Here is a 26,679-nt window from a genome sequence, read left to right as displayed (position 1 = left end):
CATTATCCACAACAGGCGTAGCTACAAACTGCATTCGGATTTATTTTGAACCTGCCTTCTGCCAGTTTCATCTGTTCTTGCATTGTTAAAGCCACTGCACAGTCTCATCCACATTCGCAGTGCCACTTTGGGCTTGACAGACCTTTCTCATACCATACTTAATTTTTTCCCCAAAATATAGATTCCTGCTGTATTTCACCATCTGTTATATGGAAGATATTCCATGCTTACAGTCATGCCTTCTGCCTTTCTCTGAATCTTTCCATTTCAACTGGAGTTTCCAACCTCTCTGAGGAGAAGCAGAACTGTGTGTCATATTTAAATACAGGCAAGGGATAGATTTATGCAAGAACAAATGATATTGTTCTGTTTTGTATTCCTTTCCAAATAATTCTTAAAAACACTTTCCTTGTTCAACTGATAATGAAGACTGAATTGTTATTTTCATTAAATTACCTATTACTACAGTAAGTTCTTACTCCAGACCAGTAACGGTCTATTTAGACCTATAACTTCATATGTAAAGCTATTGTTTTCTCCATATGCATTTTTTACACTAATTTGTAATGAGTTTCATCTGCCATTTTCAGTCCAGTCACTCAGACTGGTAAGGTTTTTATGCATTTCTAAGACCAACTTTCACCTTTATACTGTGAATAAATTAGTACTATTAACAGGCTTTCTCATCACACTGCTCACCCTCTTCTCCAGCTCATTTGTAAGTATGTCGAATGCCACAGTCCCAGCAGAGATCCTTGCACTTTTCTGCTATCTTTAGCCTTTGGGAAAACTAATAATTTATTCTTAATCTCTGTTTCTTGACTCTGAACTAATTACTGATCCACCATTTTTGTGTTCCGTATTCCACATTCTAAGAAACAATTAGTTTCCTTAGAAACTTCTAGTGAAAGACCTTGTCAAAAGTCTTTGGCAACACAGGCAGGCTTTACCAGCTGCACCATGTTTGTGATCCCTTCAGAGAGATTCAACAGGTTTACAAGGCAAGACATTGCTATAAAACCATATTCATTTTTCCAAGGTAAATCATACACATTCAAGTGTCCCATAATTCAGTAATTACTTTATTGTAATTTCCTAATTTTGACAGTACGCATCTATGGTCTGTTGGTACGTTAAACCCTTTTAAGAAAAATGATATGCCATTTTCTACTCTCTAATTACCAGTTAACTAGAAAGCTTAAAGTGAAAGGTTTCATATCACTGATAGTGCTTAACCTTTTTGTTCTTAAGCTCCTTAAAACTCAGAGTGGATATAATATGGTGTTGGTGACTGCTAAATGTTCACTGGACTGTTTTTCATAATCTCTTTTATAAATGCTTTGAGATAAATCCTCCAATGGGTCCTGCAAAAAAAAATTCTGGCATGGGAACGACCCCAGTTCCTTCTATAGCTAAATTCATCCATGGTGAAGCAAAAGGAGAAGTTAATGGACAGTTTTGGGCTACCAGTGTTTATCTAAATGAATTTTTGTTTCTATTTTCAAGCAAAATTGCAAGTTGTTCATTCACAATTTTTAAAACCTATCAGTTGGGTAGTTTGGAAGAAAATCAGTTACCAATTCAGTTACTTTGCAGAAATGATTTCTTGCAGTCAACAACTCCATAATACAGTTAGTAGCCAAGTTGACAAGAAGCCAACAGGAGTCCTTGGAACAGTGGTACTTATTCAGAAGCAGCTTAGCTCCAGAAATACATTGTTTATTCCTAAGATTAACTTGTCATTGAAACTGCCTAAACAGCACACCAACAAAGGTATATTTCTACCATCTTTTGATCCAGAAATTAAGGCTAACATATAATAACATTTTTGTTCCCTGAAAAAAAGTATCGGAAAAGTGAAGGTATTACATCCTCATTTACAAATAACCAATCTGTTTTTATGAGTTCATGACAACACTGAAGAGTTTTTCACCATGCTAGGCCTTCACCATACGTCTCTATTTAATCCATTTCCTCGACAGACAAGGAAGTCTGAGGCAGTTTTAATTGACTCAGAGATGTTACACTTCAATTTCCCATATGTGCCACTCACCTCTCGACTGTCTCCCTCTTTGAATATCAATCTTCCTGGGAGAATGGAATGTTTCTGTGCTGTTTGTAGTGCTATTGCCCGCTAAACAGACGCTTGGGAGGTCACAGTTTGGGAATGGAGGACAAGGACTCTTACCTGCTGCTTTGGCAACATCTGCAGTTGAAATGTTTTGGAGGTTTGAGTGCACTCTGAAGGTCACAGCTGGTCCCAGCACGCTGGAAGAGATTATTAAAAAAACTAAGATTCATAATCAAGAGACATGGCATAATATTGCTTATCAAATAGGTTTTTAAGGAGAAACTATTAAGACACCATTTAGCTCTCTTCCTTTTGCTTCATTAGCTACATTTGCATACATTTTTATACCTCTTGTGGTTTCTTGTGTGTATCTTGTGCCTGTCTGAAAGAATTTCAACGACATTAACTAAACTTCAGAACACTCCTGTAAATACTATTCCTATTATGAAAATGGCAAAATGGAGGCACTGAAATTGTTATTCTCCCAAGTACAGCATAAACCATCACTGGAAATCAGCATCCAAAGAAGATTACATGTAGTTTCAAATTTCATATGCCTAACTTCTATACAAGCTTAGTCCTGTTGTCATGACTGTAAGTCAGAGGGACAATAAAGAAACTTGGAATATTTAGCTTGATCATATTCTACAAGAACATGCGTGGGGAAAAGATTTTGGACATATCTGATCCAATGGCTGATTTTGACCAGAAAGATACCACAAAGTATTTATCTTTCAACAACAGAGGTAGTCACCTCTTTGAATAACTTATGAAGGGAAATGACTGACTCTGTGGTGACCTTTTGGGTGTAGTCTGATGGTCCTTTCTGGTATTAAAATCTATGAGGCATTTACAGAGGAAGGTACTGATTAGCCAGATGAAGAACAGTAGAGTTAAGTATTCAGGGTTTCACAAAAATTTTTCATTGTACATTTTTAAATAAAAATAAATCTGTATATGTAAAGTTGCATTCATTCTCCATCCATTCCAATAATAACCAATTTACATGTACATTTGATGAAAGGAATAAAGAAATTTCAGTTCTGATATCCTTAAAACTATACTAAAGTACATATATATGAAAAACATAAGAAAAATACACACACACAAATATAGTAAATGTACTTTTGAAGAAAATTTCCAGGTACCAAGAGATTGTAGATACTATAATGCAATAATTTACAGAGGAGAAGAGCGCAAGGGCTCAACAAAGGCGTATATTGGCACTATTATAAAAGTTAACTTACATACTATGTAGTATATGAGTTCCTAGATTTTTATTATTCATACAACCAGTGAGAAGAATTACATTTATAGTATGAATAACAACCCTGCTTAAATGGTAAAGTACACTGGCTGGAACCATACATGTGACATGCTTTGATCTTCTATAGCTGTGGCTTATGAGAGAATGAAGTCTGAAAAACTGCTGCATAAAAAAAATAACTTGAAAAATATTTTTGTTGCAGGGCTTGAAATGAAGTATTAAATTATTCTTTTACTAACATGTTAATAATTTGCATTCATACAACAGAAAGCACTTTATGAAGTGTGCTTAATTGCATCACCTATATCCCAGACAGAAATACCTTTAAACTTTTTCCATTTCAGGAAGAAAAAAACTATTATTGACCATAAAACTTTGGTTTGAAGTCACAAAGGGAATCAGAGTAAGACTAAGAAACATCCTTTCAATCTTTTACTAGCAAAGGATGCACTGTGCACATTTCATTCTGGAGTTAATAGGAACTGTCATTAATCAATCATTTTTCTCTAAATACTCGGGGGGGGGAGGGAGAAAACAGAGATTTTATTGCTAAAGGACACTCCAGATGCCAAGTCATTAATGTACTAGAAATGTATTTTAATAATGTTAGGTAATTACAAAGCATTTATCAGCATCATTTAAATAATATTTTACATTGTAATACTGAACTATTGCAAAGTATATTTTATTTAACTGCTTTACAAAAATTCAGGCCATTCTCCAATTCTGTCACTAATGCTGAGATTATCAACCATAAAAGGCACCTGGGAGTTTCATGATACCATACACTGAATATAAGTAATCTTGCACTGTCCTTCTTTGTGCATTGCCAGCCTAAGAGAAATGATGATTCCTCTCTGGCTGCTCAGACATTTACAGTGTAATTAGAAGTCTACTTTAAATAGAAGCAGGCACCAACCTGGTATATAGCAGTCCCATGACAAAGATAGGGTGAAAAAAAATAACTTTAGATACTCCCCCCAAATCATATGGTTCATTATAGCTGAGAAACTGGAACCAATGCAAACTTTCAAGCACAGTGTAGTTACACTTCGGCTTTATCAGCAAAGGCATAAAAAGTTTCCTCCCCTCCTTCCCTTGCCTGAGCTTTTTTGCTCCTGTCTCTGGCCCAGAGCTCACTGCCCCCTCAACTATCCTCCTGCCCCACTCACTGCAGCTATGCACTTCATGGCATCAGTAAAACCACAGAGATTAAAACTGGATCATTTCAGTGATCCAGCCCAGGCAGTGAAAGGCAGGGACTTCAGAGGAGCGAAGCCTGGCAGGGATCATCGCACCATTCTCTAGTGACTCCACCTGGATAATCCAGGAACACGACAGGATCCGAGTGGTGCCCATGTATGCATTGCCACAAGCACTGTCATTTCTCCTCGCTGCTGCTGAGAAAATGTAGGGAAATAAAGATGAAAAAACGGGGGGGGGGGGGGGGGGGGGGAAATTCCTTATGCAAGTGGGATGATATTGGGCTAACACCGTTCTTTTGCAGCAAAGAAGAAATCTCAGAATCATTTAAAATACCCACTCATATATTGCTATGTGAGATACTGTTTTTCTCTACTGTAGCAATTGAATGCTTGAACATAAGGAATCACCTGAGCACCACACCACATAAGCATAGCTTCACTAGGAATATTTACACAATACGGAAAATAAAACAGCTCTTGTCACAACTTTTTGCACATTGATATTCTGCTGTTTATTTAAAAGCAAACAAAAGACCCTGAGATTACTTGGTCAAAATTGCATTTCTGCTCAATGTTTTGGGAACTGACTGCTTCAGGAGCTCATAAAATGAGATCTTTCTCATGGGGGGCTTCTGGCAAAAGCACTCAATAAATAAACATTTCAATAACAATAGATGCCCTTTGGGGAATTCCTTGCTGTTCATTATGTGTTGGATGAGAACATTTAAACAAAACCAGTAATTATTTGACTGCAAAATATTTTTTAAAAGACTTTTTAACAAGAGGGTAACCAGCCTGGCGAAAGGTTCTAAGGTGTATAAAATGCACCCCAATACTTCCTAACCAGGAACTTTAAATTAGATAGATGAGACTGCTTTTTCATGCAGCTGTCAAACCCTCTGAAGCCTAGCTAATATTAATGGCAATTGTCTTTACATCACTCTAAATACGGAGGCTCACTGAAGTGCACACGATTGTTTATGACCTGATGAATTGCAAAGAAACCATTCCCACAGATCCGGGAGGGTGCTGCTGGTTAGCAGAGGCATCCCTCCTGGCTCGCAGGTTACATCACGCCAGCACTCAGCCAGCTGCGGAGGGGAAAGCAGTCAGAAATGAAACCACAATGCCCAGGCTGAAATGTAACCTCCATCTGAGACATGCGTCTGCTGCAACTGAGACAAAAATATTGGGTAGTAACACTTTTAATCTAGAAAGACAATATTTTATATCAGATTTTTGTCTATTTTTACCCCCAAGCTGTATGCTACTACAATTACACCTATGTAGATTTGTAGTAGACTCTTCTGACATAAGTGAACTTACACCCACCTAAATAAGAGAAGATTGTGAGTTTTAGAAGGCATCTGGACTACACTATTACAATCACACATCATTTTTTTCTAATACTTTCTTGTGACTTTTTTTGAATAAAGGTAAGCAGGTCTGACTTCAAGGCTAATAAACAGTGACTTCTCCCCATGCAAAATGTAATGTCTGTTGCAATGACCCGCTAAATTTATTACTTGAAATTTACTGACTAATTACCCCCTCTGTTGGCTGTCACAACTTCTGGTTTTTTTTTTAATTTCAATAATGTTGCCTTCAGCCATAATAGGTTTTTTTTAACAAAGACATTCAAAGCATATTGCAAATTGTCACCCTTATGTGCTGTTGTCTTATATTTTGTTTACTAGAGATGAAATAATTACAGTGTTTATACCAAAATGACTTGAAGGTTGATTGCTGATTTAATAATATCCCCTCCCCTTGGGTTTATATTTCCCATCTGAAGGTGGGAGAGTGCACAACATGCACAGAAACAAACAATATTCTTTGTGTAAAATAGAAGTATTTCCTTTCATTAATTGTTTTACTGACTAACAACATTCTTATTATATTTTGCCTGTCAACAAATGAATGATCTGAATAAACAGAGCTGGAGCATGATCAATATGGTGAGGTCCATATCACTTTCAAGCCGTAGGTTATAATTATATTTATGAATGACAGGATTTAAATCTCCATAAATTATGTACCAAGCTTTTCATGCCTGTTCTTCTCCCTCATGTGTGTATACTTTAGTATTACAATATCATACAGAAGGTTTACTGTGAAATACAGTCACAGTCTATCATACCCCCTAGTGGAAAAGGATTTGAGAAACAAGTGCCAACATGGTTATGTGTATTCTTGAAGATGAGACATAGAGCTGATGCCAGATGGAAATGAGTTGAGGTTGCACCGCATTTTTAAAAAAATACAGGCAAAGTGCAATTTTTCAAGACCGGAGGAAGATGAGATTAGGATTGGATATTTCCAACATGAAACATTCTCTTAATGATCCTATTTCATAAAACAGAGCTTGCCTTAATAAAGCTTAGATTTGAAATTAGAGTCGCTACTTGTCTATATGTTCATTTCAAAATCCTTTAATCTCTGGAGGTTAAGAAAAGCAATTAGTAATGCTCCAGAGGATTGTGCAAAGTAAATTTTATAGCAGCGAAGGTAATTGTCTCAGGAAATGTTTGGTGGGCTTGAACTAATGACTTGCAATGTGTACACATTTCTGTGCTTACTGTGTGTAGGAATTTGAAGCTTAAGTCCATTGTTTATATTGCACTAAAGCCTCCTTTTCACCTTCTCAACTTTGGAAAAATTAAAATGCTCATACTGCTGTAAATGTGTGATATATTTTATATCTATAGGTATATAACATAATTATGTCAAATCAAATTAATGGGAAAAAGCACGTGATTAAAAGAGGCATTTTTGTAACACAGTATGTTTATATGACGTGATTTACAGAGCAAAGCAAAGGCAGAAAATTGCAGCTGGTCATTGTCATATAATACATAAATGGATTAAGAAGAGTACACTGGCTATTTTGTTCTCCTTCTGTCACTCAGACCAGTTATAAATCCATTGACCACTTGATTCAGGTTTCACCAACATTTTTGACCAAAAATATTGACCAAAATTTATTTTGTGAAGCATTGCATCATACTCTATTTATATTACATAAGCAGGTACCTGACTAAACTTCAAAGATTCAGGAAATCTGTGAAGGACATATTGTGCTAACCTACTACAAAATAACTTCCCTGAACTGCTGAGTAGAGAATATTGATCATCACCCAGACTTAATACTAAAAAGGCACACATCTTTCACTCTTTAATATCTTTACTGTTCAAAGATTTTCTTCATTTTGCACCTGAACTGAACAAATGTCAATGTGCAGCTGTATGTATTATCATATTTCTATTGACATGTATGTACTTACAGCAAGTGATCAATTAAAAAATCTTTTTCTGTTTTAGCAAATTGAGCTTCTTGAGCCCTTCTCTGGAAACTCTTAACATGCTCCTTAAACTGCAGAATGACACACAGTTTTCCACAACATATTGCAATACAGCCGAAAATACATTATCTATTCATATTTATATCCTTTATATACACTAAGCATGAACTCTTTGTTTGCAACATTGTCTACAGAAATGTGGTCCTGTACTAAACATATAGCTAGCATGGAGAGAGAAAGTTAAAGATTTGTTGTACTAACATCACACCTTATGTCTGACGATGACCAAGTACTAAAGATGAAAAAGCAAAATCCCTGCTAAGAGAAAGACATTAATTGCAGTGCTCACCAGTTAGTGGCTGATTTTCTATCACCACTTACATTTTGTTAGAGTGGTTTACACCATGCGGCTAGGTGAGGTGTAACAGACCACAAAGATTAGATAGATTGACAGTTTCACATCTTGCCAATGTAACTATATGGAAACAAATCTTAGGTCTGGATTTGATGGTTGCAGCTTAGACTTACCTCTGCAAGCTACATCTATAGCCTTCATAGATCAGGTAATTAATTGGACACCTTGTACTGCCCTCTTCTCTCCCCCTGAAACAATCAGCGCTGTGGAGTGACTTCAGGGAGCATCATTTTAGGGGGAGAGAAGAGGGCACTACAAGGTGTCCAAATAATGAAATATATTCTGACTGACACACTACTGTCATTAAAATAATTTCAAGAGTAAAGTCACAGAAAAGGGATGACTGGTCCAGAAAGGGATGCTTTCCAACAGCAGCAGTCTATGTTTGGTGGGTCTCTGATACCAACCAATACTAAATGATGGACTTCTAATTATTTTACATTAATCATTAATTTTATATTAATCATTTAATCTATATGCATCAAAATTATGCTAAGTACACTGATACTAATTTACAGTGCAAAAGACGATGAAAGAGTAAAGATTTTACAACTCACTTCATCTTAGGTGAAGATTATTTTGCTAAGCCTACAATTTAAATGATTTAAAAAACAGACAACGCTCAATTTAGAGATTGATGCTACACTCCATTTGTCCTATTTTTATTCTTCACAAAATGCAACTTCTGATGATTACTCAATATCTATGAATAATTTGCAGAGTTTTAAAATAATTTTTCTATTAATCTGTCACAAGCCATGAAACTTGACATTTTCACCATGCTGAGTACATGAAAGTTGCCAGCTTTGCCTGCCATGCAAATAAGGTTCTTAATTACAGTATTTAAAAGAACAAACCATACAAGTGCTATAATTTTTTACAGCAAAAGAGTGTTCGGAACCTGAGAGAGTGGGGAAAATGGTCTCAAAATGCTGCTTAAATGTACAGTGATTTTTCTTTTACTCCCCAAAGATTAAGCTAAAGGATAAAAAAGTTATGTCATTTAAAAAAAAAAAAAAAGGTAAGTGTATTCTATTTATATTTCCATTCTTCTTCTTTATACCTTTTAGTAGTCTGCCTGGTACACAAACAGCAGGCAGTTTTAATTTTTAGCCAGTAAGCATTCAATGTATTTTACTGACTTCAGGTCTACTTACCCTCTGCACACCTGTTTTGTTAATAGAGTCTGTTGAAATCACGTGCAAAATTTGTCTACTGGGACTATAGTCACCTTATGCTTAGTTTGCACAAGTGACTTTAATAATTAGTGAAGAGCATGAGACGTGTCAGGAACTTTGCAGAGGTAAAGGTTCAGCATGCTCACAGCTTTGATAGGAGCCAGACAGGACACAAATTTCTTTGATAAGGATTAGGCAGCACAACCAAAGACAAAAAAAAAACCCAAACTCTGCTACAGTCTCAATTCAAAAAGCTACAAAACTCTAAGTGCTACAACCAGAGCCCTCCTGCTTGCCCTCTTAAGAACCTGTTGGCTTCTCCTTTAGCTCTGAGGAGAGCAACTAGAAGATTTGTTCTTGAACTTCTGCTGCCAGCTGTGAGGGAGACATTTACTTTGCAAAGGAGGCACTGCAAGTGGAATTTATTGGGCTCTTTCTGTCACTCCTACAGATGTATATTTGCTCCGGCTGCCTTTATGGATCCTAAGGAATACAAGCGCCTCCACAGGCAGGTTGTGGTGCAGCTCATAGGCCTGGATATGCAATATTTACTGGCCAGGTCTGTAATATTCATGCAATCCATCCATCCATCCATCCAGGTGACAAAGAGAGAGAAAATAAGTGTGTGTTTGTGTACGTAGGAGAATCAGGTAGCCAAGGCTAGGAGGACCAAGAAAGGCATAGACATAAGATTAACTTTGTATAATTCTTATAAGGGACTATTCTTTTAAACAAATCTCTACATGATAATCTTTCCATTTCTAATATTAGTTATTCTATTTGTGGACCAAGCTTTAGTTCAAGAGTGAGAATCACAGTTCTCTGTTTCTATTCTCATATCTGTCACCAAGTTCTGTACTATCCTAGGGAAAATCAAGCAAACTCTTTTGAGTTTCAATTTACCCATCTGTAGAATGGAAATGATTACCTGCTAATAATATGTGAAATGTTATATAAATTAAATGCAACGGCACATATTCAGTGACTTGCTTGAAACAAAGGAGTATATCCTGCCTACCCTATAATGTTATGAACTTTAATTTTATTAAAAAAGGAATATGATGGCGTTCTCAGTCACACAGAGGGATGAGTAGTAGAGAAATATGAAGTTAAAAATAGATAGATAAACTGCTGAAGCTCACTTATCTGTAAAAACCTTCTCTTGAGTAGGGACCTATGAGTACATGGAAATGTATCAGTAACACTGGATTTCATTCTGCTTTTGATTACAAAGGTGCAAATCCTCTGATTTAATGAGATGAAATGTTGTAATAGAAAGACAAACTTCGTACATTTTTATTTATCAGAGTCTCCCTAGATTTTTATGGTCTTTCTGTTTTGTCACCTAGAATTCATAAAATGCTGCAGGCCAAAATCCTTCTTGTTATTTTAATGTATTTTTATATTTTTCTAGCAGGAAAGTTACAGTGGAGAAGGCAAAATGATCTTGGTTATATGCACATTTATTAAAGAAAAGCACACAACATATACTGTACCTCAGGGGAAAAAGCCACAAGACTAATGTAATGCTAAGGTTGAGAAATCACTCATTTTTAAGTAAAGGAATGCATAGTTGACACTTTCACCTTATTTTTGTTTCCTTATCCTCATTTCTTTAAAAACTGATGTATCTTTATATTATAAATTAGTTGTCAAATAAGACAATATGTACCAGAAAACACAATGTAATTTCTTATAAAAGCCTGCATGCAATGAGTTACAGTAGTACATTTTTCAGACAATTTGTTTTCTAGATTCATTAAATCTGTGGAAGAAGTCAAGTTTGAATAAAAGTGGTTCCATTATTTCTGAGTTGTGCTTTTATAACATTTTAAACAAGATTATGCCAAATAGCCTTAGTCTGTTGGTTTGTTATTTAAAATCAAAAAAACAGATGACAAATATTGCTCAACTTTTTTGAAAGGTATATCTTTTTATTGAGACCAAGTATAGCACAGTTCAAATTGAAACAAAAATGTTGCTTAATTTCTGGACAATAAATGGAATGGAACTAAAAATTCAATCTTTTGCTAGTTTATACTACAGCGCCTTAAGGAGAGCAGGATGGGCTATATGTTTTTTCATAAGTACAATATTAGAACTTTCCTCTCAGTAAATCTGAATGGCATAGATGGCAGAATCCAGAATCTGCCAATCTAGAAAAAACTTTGCAAGACTATTAATCCACAAGCATTCAACATACAACATAAGAAAACATTAATTGCACTGAATCAAGGAGAAAGGAATCATGGAGAATCTGTACAGTAGAGGGAAGTTTGCAGATACAAACCTAACAAGACACTGTGCTACCTGTCCCATTACTGCTCCGTGGTTAAATAATCCTCCCTCACACTACCCTGTCTCTCAAGCTACCAATAATTTCCTGAGATGTTCGCATTTAGAGCGTACATATACCGGATGTCATAATCCATCAGCATGATGAAGTGAAAATAACAAGTACTGTTCCAGTGTTTAGGTTCTGGATGACTGGATATGATTAACTGGCTGATTGAGTTTTTCAGGTGTTAGAAAAATAACAGGACATGAACAAAACCTATATAGCATGATTAGGAGACTACAGCCAATGCACATGTTCATAATAGGTGAGGCTGGGAGCTTCACTCATCAGTCTGCCTGCCCAACACTTCCGATTTGAACGTGTTTAAATCTTCTCCAAACTTTCACCACTTGGTTTGATTTTCAGACATATTCCTCAGTTCAAGTTCTTTTCACTGGGATGGTTGGCTGGCTTTTCAAATTGTATTTATTCCAGCCCAACCATTTCAGCCCTTCCTAAGAACAAGGAGAGTGATAGGTATTGTTTGGTTGCGTAAGGCCTTTTCTTTGAAAAGGAGGTGGAAAGTGTCTCTAACCCCATTACTTGAAAACAGAGATTTGACGTATGGCAAGAATGTGCTTGTAGCTGTCCTCATGATAAGCCTTCCAAATTCAAGCTTTTGTTAGATCGCTGTTTACATAAAAAAATGTAAAAAACACAGTTGACACTAAGGACATACTACAGGATAATAGGAAAAATCAATCTTGACTTACTTCATATCTAGATATGCAGTCTTTCTTTTCAAAGTGTTTTTTCAATAGGATCCCTGACATCCAAGGATGAATGGAGGTCAAGTAGTAGAGAAGACCAATATTTTCAGGGGCCTCAACTTCATTTTTATCAGACTTCAGGAAGTATGTTGCGAATAAAGTATGGAACTATAAAGATGTAAAGGTCCTAACGTTACTTTGAATTCTGCTGGTACCATCCAGTTCTGCCTCAGATTTGGATTCAGACTCAGTTCATTTGAAGCCAAGTCATTTCAGGTGCTTTTTTTTTTTTTTACAGACCAGGTAGCATTGTCTAAACTGATTGCTGATTTCTGGGACTGCTGAACACTCAGAATGATAATTGAAGCCAATGGGATCTCTGTCTCAATAAGTGAAGTTCTTTACAGAAGAGGCTGAATAAACTATACTCTGAGACATCAGACTGGACACCTCATATTAGCAAATGCTTTGATGTTAATCTCTTCATGCATAACTCCAGCTTTGTATGGTCCTAATAATACCTCATATCTCATGTGAGTTAACAATATCAATTCATGTTTGTCAAGCATTTTGATAGTGTAGTGAAGAGCACCATAGGAAAAAAAACATAACAAAACAAGAAGAAATGGGTTTTTTTGACCTCAAAGCAGGATTTGAATAATGTGCAAGAAACAAATCCTGAAGCCACATATTGAACAATGAGAATAAAATGAAACATTGAAGAGCTGCTCATTAACGGAGCATTTTATTTCCTGCATATGGAATAAGACAGAGGCCTGTAAAAAATACATAGATATGATCAAATATTTCAAGATTATAATTAGTCTTTACTGAAAGATTGATAGTTTTGGTCAGTTCAACAGCAACAACAAAAAAAAGACAATAATGGCTTAAGTTCAGTCCAAAATCAATTTTTTGTTTATTCTTATCACCAAAATAAAAGCATTTTCCTTATAAGCCAAACTTAGTTAAATTTTGAAACTAGTCATTACTTTGAATTTAAAAATTATAATATTTTATTTTCAAAATGTCAAACCACACTGCTGTGGCTGCTACAAATTTTGGAAGGTATTTTTCAGTTGAAGCCTCCATACAGTTTCCATAGATACCTTCAGTTAACTTGAATTTTCATTTTTCTTACAATAAACTATTCAAAACACTGAATTCACCTCTAGTCTCAGTGTGGGTAGGGAGAGCGGTCACGTGAAAGCTGAACAACCAACCCAAGGCCTAGGAGTTTTAGCTTTAGACTCTGAAAGATCAGTGATTTGGTCTTCTAACTTAGGTTTGGATGTACAATATAGATGCAACTAACCATACATGATAAGGGAATATTGATTAAGTATTATGGCTTTGCAATCCATGACATTATATTAGATAATAAGAAGCAGCTTTTTCAACTTGAAAAATCTATTTGTATTAGCATGAGTATCCTTTCATCCCCAATATTATATATAGAGATTATATGCTTATATAGGCAATTATTATTACACTTCAAAACAACAGCAACAGATAGAGATTAATGTCATTTTATGGAATGAATATAGAGCGCTCTGCTACAGGTTTTCCACTGGAAAATTAGATGCAGAAATGGGCACGCTTGTTGGTCAAGTTATCACGTCTCCTGAAATGACAGTTCTTTGAGTACTGAGTTTAGGTATGTTAGAAGGCAAAAATGACAAAGATGCCCATTAAGATGAATGGGTGGAGGAAACCAAAGCAGTAGAAAAAAATGGGGAAAAGAGACACGTAGAGCGAGAGATCTTCAATGGCAACAGGCAAAATCATATAAGGCTAAAGAGAGAAATAAGAAGGAAAAGAAAAAAATCAGTGCTACTGCAGCATCCATCAGAGAATGCAATATTCAGCTGAAAATCTCACTCTTAACTAGAGGCTGAGAATGGTAGGATATGCAGTCTGAAATACTATGAAATCAGAATAATCTGTTTTCTTTCCAAAAAAAGGTATTCAGCTGAGCTTAGAGCTGAAACTCCCACTATCAATGTTCTTAATAAATATGCCAAGTATGAGAATATTAAATACAAATTCAGAAATAATTTCTTTTCTCATCAGAAACCAAATGAGTCATGTATGTTCTAATTTAATGGATTTGACTATAGATTCTGAGTGTCCTTTCCACTATCCTCACAGTTTAGCTTACAGATTTTAGTATTTTTATTATATTTAGATTTTTCTTCATAATATCTCGTGTGTAAGTTTACTCTATAACATGAGAAGAACTGTAATTACATGGAGAAGGTCAATGTTGCATATTGCGGAGTGGTAATTTTTTTTTTTAAATAAATACAAACCCTCCTGACACTGCTACCCATCTGACTTTAATCCATGATACCAGTCCAACAATCAATCACCAGGGGCATTGGACACCCATAATTAGATTATAAAATCATAACTATAGTCATTTTACGTCTGCTTGCATAATTACATCAGCATGCTAATATCCTTTTAATGGTCTCTAATGATGTAATAAGAAATAATAGAATTTATTTGACAGCTACATAACCATTAACAAAACATATTAAGCATAACTATTGCTTCCATAAAGATTCAGGCTGTATCCACAAGTGACAGCTAACATGTTGGATCTTTTCTTTAACGTTGAAATATTTCTAATTATGAATTCCCCAAATCTATTCCCACTCATTTGCTTCACAGGGTGAGCAAAGTTTATGTCAATGCAAACTTGACAACAAACCAACTGCAGAAGTGGACTGAATGCTCTGGGAGCCAAGCCTGAGGCTGTACTGTGAATTGCAGACCATCCATTAAAGTTGGCAGGATTGTGAAGGGGAGAAGATAAGATAAGCTGATTACTACCATGCATCAACTAATCAAGAACTAACACAGGAATCAGTAAGAATCCATAGCAAAAGCAATTGTTCACTTACCAAACTCCAAAGCACAGGAAAAAACTAAAAATACAGGGAAGAACGAAAGATATTTGCAGACAAAACTAACTAAAGGTAGCAATGTATTTGTGAAGCAGTCCCTTTAAAACTATTTTTTTCAGAGAAAAGGACAAGAAACTCTTAACTGAGAATTTACAGGTCTTTAGAAGAACTCACCACTCACCCTCTTTCCTCACTTCTTATTACACTATTCCTATTGAATGTGATGGCTTTGTTTATACTCGCAAATTAACCCTGTGATTCTCATTAACATATCTTTACTCTGAAATCTTTGCAACAGTCTAAAAAATTCAGGCCTACACTGTTACTTTCTTACCATTCAGAATTCTTGGAGGGAAAAGAGAGAATTGAGAATTTTACACTAAGCTAATTCTCCGGTCAAAGTAGACATTTTAAAAAACTGAATCCGTAAGAAAAAGAGTACTTTTAGTTGCCAGTAAAATAAAATAATTTCAATTGCCCATGATGCCTTAGGCCAAGTAAAATGCATATTTCCTGAGAGGCCTCATTCTCACACTTTGATATGTCAAAGGTAGATTAGGAATAACCATGACATCAAGTCTTTCCTGAAACCCCTCTCCATGATGCCACTCAGAAGCTAACCAGAGCCCTAAAATTCATACAGTTTTCCAACTATGGCTGTGTAGTGATGACAAAAGAACAAATCCAAAAAGCGTTAATTCTTTGCTTGGTGAGGCCTTTTTCTAAAGCCTCTACTACTGCTATATCTACTGGCCAGCTCCACATTTCTTTAGCATTTCATGGGTTAAACCTGAGTCAAAGCATCTCATTTTCTTGAGCAAAGAAAATTTATTATGGATGGACTCTTCACTAACTTGAGATTTGGGATAATATATAGATCTTTTAAAAAGGCAAAGACTCTGTTTGTGTTGACAGAATACTTGGTCCTGTTTGAAATTACTATCACCCAAAATACACTTTTAAAATACTGACCATACAGTGCAAATACTTTTGGTACAGTCATACAAGTACAATCATATAAGTACAGTCATATGACTACATATTAAGTGGACACAAAATAACCATTTTCCAAAATGTCACACATTTAAAAAAAAAATAAAATGTTCTTTATAGCTAGCTATATCACTGGAGGGATATTTTTCATTAGAGAATGAATCTACAGCCTGCCAATTGCAATGTTGTTGTGAATTATCAAATGATAAAAATAACCAAAAGGCTTTATGCTAACAATTAGAAAGATAGGTGAAAGTGCTCTTGTACTGTAAATGAATGAAGTTAATGAAGCAGAACCCATTGATTCCAGCAGAGAAATCGTTCCATGGGATTACCCCTTTACACGTGCAGCAGACTTTATCTGCTAGTCAAAGTTGCAAATTCTCTTTACAAGGAAGACCATATAATATTGTCATTTTTTGTAATTTCAAAACTCAGTTTTCATAAATAATACATTTCATAAAATAGAAGCAAAAAGACTTTCAGCAATACACAGAATTGTTCTAGCAAACAAAACATGGGAATATTTTCCTTCTAAACAACTAAAGCCAATATGCCTGGTATTTGTCAGATTTCTAGAAGATTTTCTTACCAGTAGTCTATTTCTCCCTACATATACAGCAATAGAAGGGGTAGTTTTCCAAAAAATAATAAACACTTCCACTAAACACGAAACATCTTCAGACTATGGTGTAAAACAGAGTATTAAATGATGAATTACATTCACTGGAACTGAAGGTTAAACAAAAGCTGATGGCAGCACATGCAAGGCTGAGAAAGGTGCTGCATTTCAGCAACCTGACTCGTGGGCCAAAACAAGCAGCCCCAAATCCTCTGAAACATAGGCAGGAACTGGATGCTACCCAGACATCAGTTATTTTCTGTGCACCAAGATGTGACTTCTTTCCAGCAAGCTGTCAAAAGCCTCCCACAGCTGACCCTTCTTTTCCATTACTTTTTCTATCAAACTATTTTTATTTTCTGTTTTACAAAGGAAGAATTAAGTTTTGTGAAGTAAATGTTCCTACCAAAATGATTCCAGAAAATCCCTAATCTAAAATTTTTTACCGGACATGGCAAATCATAACCTCCTAGTTCAGGAGATTAACATGCAGAGCATTCATCAGTATGAATCATATGAAGAAAACCAGTAGCTCAACAAATCTGAACTCCCTGTGACTTGTTAAATTAGCTGACCAAGCAGCACAACCTAGTGTGCCACGTGCCAGACTCAAAGCCAGGGACCCAAGTTCTTATCCATCTCTGATGTCATTTTCCCCCTCAGCAACGCTGGGTATAATGACCCTTCACACGACTTTCCTTGCCTAGAAACTGTTAAATAAGGTTAGTAATATTTTACAGCACTTTGAACAGACTATTTTTCCCTAAGGAAACATAGGAAAATTTCTGTCTTTATAAATTTTTTAAAATAATTTCTTCCTAACTGTGTGTAGGGGACATTATATAGATCATCACAATATTCTTTTTTGTCTCTCACACGCTCTCATTAATTTTGGCATTAAAGTGTAGATATTTCCTTGTAAGACAAACTATTCAAAAATAATGAGAAATCCAATAAAATAAAAAGGGGTAATTTCCATGTACGTACTTGACATCATCGAAGACACTCATCTGCAGCTTCAGGAGATCTGCCACTTCCTTTATTAACTCCAAGCCCTTCTCCACACTCAGGGGGCTGTTGAAAGGGAGCAAGAAAACAGAGCATTACGAAAATGGAACTCATCAATACTTGAGAGGCTAAAAGTCCCAAAAGAGTTATCACCTTGGCCTCTTAGAGTCTGAAAGCCACCACTAACTGTATTCCTATCACATAGTGATCGTGATATCAAGGGAATTGGGATCAGGTGCTTCTTCAGGCATGATGAATCACCTGAATTTTCCAGCAATAAGACAAACAATAAGGTGTAAATGGAATTGTTAGGAAGTGTAATGGGCCCATGATGCAGCAACCGGTTCATCTCAGTCCTCAATAAAAAATGTAATAAAGTAAAAGGACAGAAAGAGAGAAAAGGATTGACGAGACAAGGAGGGAAACAAACAATGAAAGTTAAATTGCAGGCTCGCTATCAAATGGACAAGGGAAAAGCATATTTTTAAATTCATTAGTTTTTAAAATGAATCTTCACCCAGTGAAAGGATACAAAATTATTATGGATTTGAAAGTAAACAATAGAGTAAGGCACACAGTCCAGAGGACACTGATTAGATACATAGGATTTAGTTTGGTGCATGCATGCACTGCTGACAGAACCCGCTTTAAATCTTTTTAACCTTTGTCAATGCCACATTTACATTTTTTAATTTAGAAAACAGGTTGCAATCAAGCCTAACACAAGAGGACTGCTATCATTTAAAAAAGCACTTATCTAGATGCAAAATTTATTTTTGCAAAAATTTCAGGTTATTAGAGTTGTTACAACTCTAAAGATGCATTAAGAATGTTCTGTCCCTAATACACAGATCATACATTGTTTAGTTGTTGTTCAGTACTGTGGAGCCAAACACAAAAGTATTAAGAAAATAAAAAGATAAGGAAATAACAATGTCCAGTGAGAACAACAGATACAACATTCTCTGTCTAAATTGTGATTATAGAATTATTCTCAACTTGTTAAAGCCAGAAAGATCATAAAATTAAACCTTACAAGCTTGATACTTATATAACTTATGCCATGGTAAATCAGAAACAACTTTGATGAGACTACCCCAGGGGAAAAAAGGTTCTGTATTTTTTTCCTTCAAGGATTTATAACAAGTAGGAGAAGGAGGTGTCAAAAAAAGTATGTACTATTAGACATGATCTTTTCAACTGGACTTAGGGAAAAAAAAGATTTTTTTCAAAGCTCTGTACCCTGGGTTATTATTTCTGCTTCACAGAGAAAGTTTTTTAATCTAATTTTATATCATGGTAATCATTGCCACAATTTTATTTATTGTCTGCAATGAGCACTGTTTGTTTATTTATTTATTACACTAGCTTCTGCATACAACGCCCTAAGGGCACCTCTATTTAAATAATGGGATGTCTCATGTGGATCTCGGATAGGATGGAATTGCTCAGCCTCCCTTCATGCTACTAACCCAAAATGCTCAAGAGACCTCCTGTCACACAAGCAGAGGTAGCCCCTCAAGGCACCAGATAAATTTAGTTTTGCTAGATGTCTGAGACAGAAATGTTCTTGTGTAAAAGTAACAAAAGAATCTGATTGTTTCTGCAAGGAAGAAAATGTACTATAGATTATTCATAAAACCCCTATATTTCAAGGACTGACAGTAGGTAGAAATGTGATTATTCCCATCACTATGAAAGCAGATTGTCATAGTGAATCAGGGGCTTATGTGTTAATTAAATCTTTTCTCCCAAAGATGTTGGCTTAAATTTTATGGAAATGATTGGTGTCAGCAAGTGGGCTTTTACTGTAATAGCAAGTCTACACAGCGGTGCAGGCAAAGTCTGCTGCCTACATTGGTGTAATTTTTTAACCAAGGGAGTCTCATTTGTAAAAGCTCAACCCCCTACTCCCTGCTTACCCCTCTGCCTCTGAAAAAGCATTCCCCAGCTTCAAAAACAAGGTATGCTGCTATGAGCCAAGGTAGCAACAGTAATGGGAGACGTAATCAGAGCATTTGAATGCTACAACCTGGCAAGAATGCTGGAGAGAAAATGGGAGAGAAAATGCTGCCTGAAGGTGATTCTTTTGCCAGCCTGAGCATCCCAGTCTAGTCTTAGTAACTCTCATCCAATACCAAACTAAAACACATAAGTTCACAAACTCACATGCAGCTTGTTAGGCTAAAAAATTGTCATCCATAATGGCACAGGAAAGCTGCCGAACCAGTACTCTTTGGTACCAGTATTGTTGATCACACTATCACATTTGAGGATTCACATTAAGAATGAGTAATTTATATCATGATATTTCCCACTGCAATTTTTCAAAATTCTTAACGTTGATACATACTAGTACTCTTTATTACAGTTCTGTGACAGCTGTATTGTAGGAGAGTTGAATATTCAAAACCTTTCTCTAAAAATGTCAGAACATCATTCTCCACACTGTATTTCTGCTTTGCTTTTGTTTAGTGTTGCATTTTGCTCAGTGTTGCATGGTTTGTACAGTGATTGCCTTTAGCTTTGTTTACACAGAGAGAATACACCGTTCCTATCAGCACAGTGTTAAGCAAACTAGCCTACATTGCAACAGCACCGCACACTGACGTCACCCATCTGATTTCAGGTTTATAAAAGGACTGTTACCAGAAGACAACTTGCAAACGCCACCTATCCTCCTGCCCATGGTCCTCCCACATGTCCCAGTGCAAGCACACAGTACTCACGGACCAGTCACTATTTGTGATCTTTCACGTACTATGCTTGGTTTTTGGCTTGCTTGATTCAGTCCTACATGGGAAGAAGTTTCTGTATTATGGAGTTGGGTTTTTCTTATGAATATGATTCATCTATTGATTGTGAGGGTTCAAGAACTATGGAATTAATTCACAGGAAAGTGTTACATAAACCAAGAAAGAAAGACAAAAAATAGTTGTTCAGATAAGGAACAAATACTGAGATCCTCCAGACAGAAATTGTAATAGTAGAAAGAAGACTCTTTAAACAACCTTGACAATGAAACTATTTTATCAAGGCCAAAGACTTGGAGGAAAGCTAAGGGTGGGGGTAGGGTTCACATTACTTTGTCTGAACTGTCAAGATGGTCATTTCAGTTCCCTATAGTGAGGGAGGAGAGAGGGAAACCTCTTTTTGGTGACGGGTCTTGCTGGCACTTGGAGCAGCACAGCACAGAGTGAGTCTCTGGGTTGTGGCCCCTCAGTTTCCAGACGTGTTACAACACAGGTCCAGCTCATATGCATTTTCTTGCACGAGTCTCTGATAACACATTTTGGTACACCAGTAATGGTAAACCCTTAAAAGAGAAATCACAACTTACATAGGCCTCAGAGATACAAAGCATGTACTGGGGGGGGGGGGGGGGGGAAAAGCAGCAAAAGGCCTGCCCATGGATATTATTTATGCTTTGCAAGTTCTCTTGAGGCTGGCTAACCCTTTCTATGTCAAAGAAAATTAATGGCTCCTACAGTGTCATTAACAGTCCTTCTTGACTTTACCGCTACCTTTTTTGATTGCCTTGAAGGTTTCTGATCAGCTTCGATCTAGATTTTGGCCTCAGGAAGAATAAACTGTTGGATGGCATAACACCTTTTTGCAGATGACATAGCTGTTGCCAGCTGAGATCTTGAGACAGTGGTTACTTTGGCATTCCTACGTTTGCTCTCATTTCACTCGCTGTAGATTTCTCTTTTGCATCTTCTTTCAAGTTAACTGTTCTAAGATATGATAATAGCAGCTAAAACAAAATGTGATACATCTCACAGTTTAAAATAATTCTTTTGAGGTCCTTTTTAGGTTTCCATCTCCAGTTCTCTACAGCTTGGAAGATGAAAGAGAGTCAGAAAGTATAGAAACTTCATGTGTAACTAACTTCCTCCCATTGCTTTATCTTCTAATGCCATCTCTACCTCTGTGTGTGAGCCTAAATATTATTTTTCAGTTGACAGATTCAGACCCTACTGAACCAGTAGCAGAACTCTGTCTAACTCAGATGCCAATCTCTGTCTCGTATTATTTGTACAATATACTTTGTTTGACAGGTTAATGACAATGAAGAAATAAATGGGGAATGAAATATAAATATTTCCTTTGGGGTTTCTGTAGATATATATATATATATAGTTTTAAAGTCTGGCAGAGTGTCATCTGCAAAATATTTCACTGCTGCTTTTGTTTAATCTCACTTTTCAAGGCATATCTCTTGCACTAAACTAGTTATACCTGCTGGAGCATATGGCTTATATCTCTGCTAAAAATAGTCAACGTTATATGGTAGTACTACATTATCCCTTCAAATGAAATGACTCCTCAGCTCAGCGCAAGACTGTGATGTCATGATTTAACATCTTAACACAACAACGAAAACTTCCCTATCCAATTTAACCATGTGAAAAATAAATAATCCAACCCATACCTCCTTGTCTGAGACAAAATAATCATGATCCAATCAGCTCCCTTCAGCTTCATCAGGAGTTTTGTCTAACAAAAAAAAAAAAAAAGCAGATCTAGTCTATAAAGCTATTTTATTTAGAGATTAATCTGAAATGAAAGTACAGGAATAAATATCTCTTAACTTTAATGTGAGCTGCTGAGCACTTCTGAAAATTAGTGTAATCCATTTAAATGCTCAGGAGTGGATTTCGGAGCCCAGCTTTATGTAATTGTTTGTTAAAACATTTTCACAAAGTGTACTGGACATTGAATATAGGAAAATTAGATTGTCTGGTGAAAATAATATTCTGTATCCTCCAATATCTAAATCGCTCCCAGTGAGGGAGCTGAAAACAGAAATATTTTAAGGAACAATCCACTTACAGAGGTAATTTAAATAATAGAACATTGGATTATAATCTTCCTCTGCTATTGTCTATTAAAGATTTCACTTTTCCTTTGCTAAATTTATAAGAAAAATACAGTGATGAGGAGTCATTTCTAAAAGCTGGTGCCAGAAAGTTGGCACAGCTTAGAACAATCCCATTAAGTGATTTTCTTCTCAGTCACTGCTACAAAATGTATAGAATTTGCTAGCCATTTTTTTAAATGTCCATACAGTCCCACTGTCTTCAGTGGTTTTATACATAAGTGACAGAATATCTGTTGCTGAATGAATTATGAATGAGGAACAGAATATGTCCTCATCTGGCAGAGGCCTATCAAGTTACCTCAAGACATCTTCCTAACCCTCGATTTCACTATGTGTAAAATGAAGGCAATGATAGCAACTTTTTTTGTCAGATGCCTGGTATTGTCATATAAAAGACTGTTGTTATTTGACTTGCGTCCCTTCTGGATCTAAGAATAGAAAGAGTAGCACTATTGGCTGTTCCTAAAGGCTATATATACTTCTCCCTACCAAATATGGAGAAGATGTTGTAGTCGCGAATACTACGTAACCCAAAAATTAACTTTTAGTTATAATAAAAACTTCCCTCATTCCCCTACAAAAAATTTTGTTCCAAACTTCTTCAGCACAGGGGATCTGACTGGTTTTAGAGCACATCTGGCTGATTTTAGAACATGTTTAGAGCACCTAAATCCAGGTGAAGATAACTCCTCCCTCACTGGTGAGTTAGTAGCCTTGCTAAATGCCTGCTGTGGGCAAATGGAGCAGGAGGAAAGAGTCTTATGGACCAGACAAACCTCACCAATGGCCAATTAAATCACTCCAACAAAAGACTAGTGCTGAATATTGGATGCTAATCTCAAGACCAGTTCAGCTTCATGCTGCAATTATCTGAACAATGCTACAAATGGATGCCACGTTTCTGAGAAATTCCCAAGATAAACTACAAATCTGATGAGTGAGAACAACCACTTAGAATAATGGACTGTCTGTTTTTGACCTGGACCTAATGCTTTATGCATTCAAGGCTCAAAGCTTCCCCTTCTGGTTAAAGAACAAGAAGGAAACATGTAAATGAAGGAACAGGAGGAGTTCTGCAGGGAGTGACACTGCCAGCATGTCCAGCTCTGCATGCTGAGCTAAATGGAGCTCAAACTCTAATAAAAGCCAGTGGGCAATGTCAAAGGGAACAAGAGGAAAAACAGAAGTAAACAATGATGAAAACTATATGTTCTGTATTTCCCAACATGCCTGTCAAAACAATCCCATAAATTGATCCATTTTGGTAGTGAAAAATCTGATCCAGTTATACAGATGGCTTGATTGCTAGCGTTTGCCAAGCCTGCTCTCAGCCCAAGGAGAGCAACATGTAGCTCAATGTTACGCTGAGGTTATGTCAGTCTCACAAGCAGTTGCTCTCATTTGCTTTTCCTCTTCCCAGTTGCCAAGTGTCTTCGGAAACCCACTAACTGAACTCTGAAATGCTGCCTTAGTGTCGTCATTCAAATTATTTATTGTCTTTACCAGACTGTACCTAGTGCCCTTCCAATACTCTGCTTAGCAACTGTAATGCAGCACTATAATGGACATCCAGTCAGCCCTGTCAGATTAGTTCAATTGAATCATTTTCTGCAAAAATGAAGAATAATCTACAGTACAGAAATAGGCCTGACATTGGGAATTACACTCCTTAAACCTAAATGTCAGTCTAATCCCCAGTGAAATATTAAGTAAGGTAGGGTTCAATCCACCTAAAATTTGCTTAAATCAGGACACTGGCAATGAAGGCCAGTTTGCCCATTTTAAACAGTGCTGAGCACTGCACTAAGATTGCAAGACATTTGCCTACAGTCTGAAAGTTGTCCTCCTGGCAGTATCAGAAAGTGATTTTCTGGGGAGGTAAATGCCACTGTCACACTCAGCCTCTCTTTTGCTATCCAAACTCCAGCACAACAGCATCTCCACTCCACCTATTTTCCCTGGAGAAGGTTCAAAAGTTTGGCTACAACTGTGTTCAGCTTGAATAGTACTGAATCCACATCTCAACCAGAGGAAAGTAGAACCTGAACCCAGCACCCAGGACTTTTGGGGAAGAGACGTTTTATTTAGACTAATGTTTACTTTAAAAACACTTTCAATATTTACTAATGTTAATTGCACACATGCTCAAAAACTAAGTTTGCACCAGCAGTCTTCCTTCCTCCTGAGTGCTGCAAGTTAAGAGTCATGTTCTCTCTTGTATGTTGTCTATCTTCCTCTGTTGCTTTTATGCCTGAAGATGAACTGCTGGGTCATCAAGAGGATGACGGACAGTGCTGTCACTCTGGGCTGGTACACAGAGCACTCTCCTAGGATGTGGGAGTTAAAACTGCTCAGACTAACTACGGTAAGATCTCTTCCATCTCCTGCTTCACTTTCTAACCCCTGCATTAATAAGCAGAAGACAGGCAGAAAATACTGCACATGGTGCCTTTCACCAGAGGAGCACTAGACACACTGGATCCCAGAATATCCTACTTGTTTGGCATTTCTCAGTGAAACAGGGAGATACCTTGCAGTCTGGGCTGTTTTCTGGAGTCTCCAAAAGTCTCTTCTGATAGTGGAGGAAGGGAGGTGCCTAACCTCCCTGTGTGGGTATGTCTTCACTCATCTCTCAGGGAGCTCAGTGATGTCAAATGAAGTGGATGACATCCCCATCCTTGGAGAAGATGTGTAGCATCCAGCAGCTCTAAGTTTGGCACCTAAATGAGGCAGTCTGGCTTTCACCCCAAATTCTGAAATAACTGCATTTCAGCTTTAAACCTAGAAATGTGCCTTAAAGGGAAAAGGTATTAACCACATGAATAACAAGACAGACACCAAACACTCTTGAAAACAGAAGCTGAATGGACTAAATGTGTTGAAGAATTTAATTTCAGTAGTCAACTTGTATTAAACAATGAGAGGTACATGCAGATTGTGCCCTGCAGCTGAAAGCACTGGGTTAGAGTGAGTTAGAACTGAGATTCTTTCTCAGTTAGGTCTTTACCCCACAGATTCACATGTCAGCAAAAATAATCTACCAGAAGAGACCTAGTCTGACAATCTCCTGGACAGGTTCACCAAAGATCAGTGTCTTCTAGTGGTGGTACTTTACTTTAGAAGCTAATGTGAGGCTTGAGCTGACAAACATAATTTTCTTGGTCCTGCCTACCCCTGTATTTATTTTGAGTGTTTATATCTAAGATTTTTTGACAGTTGTTCACTTAATAGGCACACACAGGAGCTTCTTTCATGTTGAAGATTTTCTTTCTTTAGTACTGATCTTAGATACATTTTTTTTTCCTCTAGTCTTTTTAAATACTGAATTTTAAGAAAGATGCATTCTGTAGTTTAAAATAATTATGTAAGAAAGTTCCACCTGGCCACTTTTCAATAATGTCTCTGTGCATTGACATCAAATTGGCTTCCCTTCATTGACAGAGCAACAGTCTATAATAGTATCACTTTCTTAATATGCAGCACAATCTCGTTAGTACTGCAGATAAAGAGCTAAACCTAAAAAAAAAATCAAAGTTCAGAAATATGGGTCTGGAATACCGTATGAAATGCTTTAGAGAGTCAAATAAAGAGGCCACCTTTAGGATGAATAATGTTGAGGACTAGTTTTCTCTGGCTGCTAAAACCATTTGGCAGCAGTATGGGCATTGACTAGGCTGCAGGCAAACTGCCTGCTGATGGGAAGCTGGGAGGAGCAGCCTGGCCAGCTCCAGCACAAGCTGCCATCCTCCCCTCATGCCTGGAAAAGAGCAGGC

General features: G+C 36.7%; 1 protein-coding gene across 1 annotated transcript in view; it reads right to left on the bottom strand.

The window, feature by feature from the left end:
- The window catches only part of PTPRN2 (protein tyrosine phosphatase receptor type N2), a 670,971-nt gene that overhangs the window by 360,320 nt on the left and 283,972 nt on the right, over positions 1-26,679 (bottom strand). The window contains exons 10-11 of the mRNA XM_087729958.1: positions 18,001-18,087; positions 2,189-2,268 (exon numbers count right to left, since the gene is read on the bottom strand). Of these exons, the coding sequence (XP_087586084.1) occupies positions 2,189-2,268; positions 18,001-18,087 (167 nt within the window). The remainder of the gene's footprint in view (positions 1-2,188; positions 2,269-18,000; positions 18,088-26,679) is intronic.

Source organism: Nipponia nippon, unplaced genomic scaffold, assembly GCF_047370975.1.
Source record: "Nipponia nippon isolate SJK-2023a ecotype South Korea unplaced genomic scaffold, ASM4737097v1 scaffold_1, whole genome shotgun sequence".
Lineage (NCBI taxonomy): Eukaryota > Metazoa > Chordata > Aves > Pelecaniformes > Threskiornithidae > Nipponia > Nipponia nippon.
This window is presented reverse-complemented; position numbering and strand designations above follow the sequence as displayed.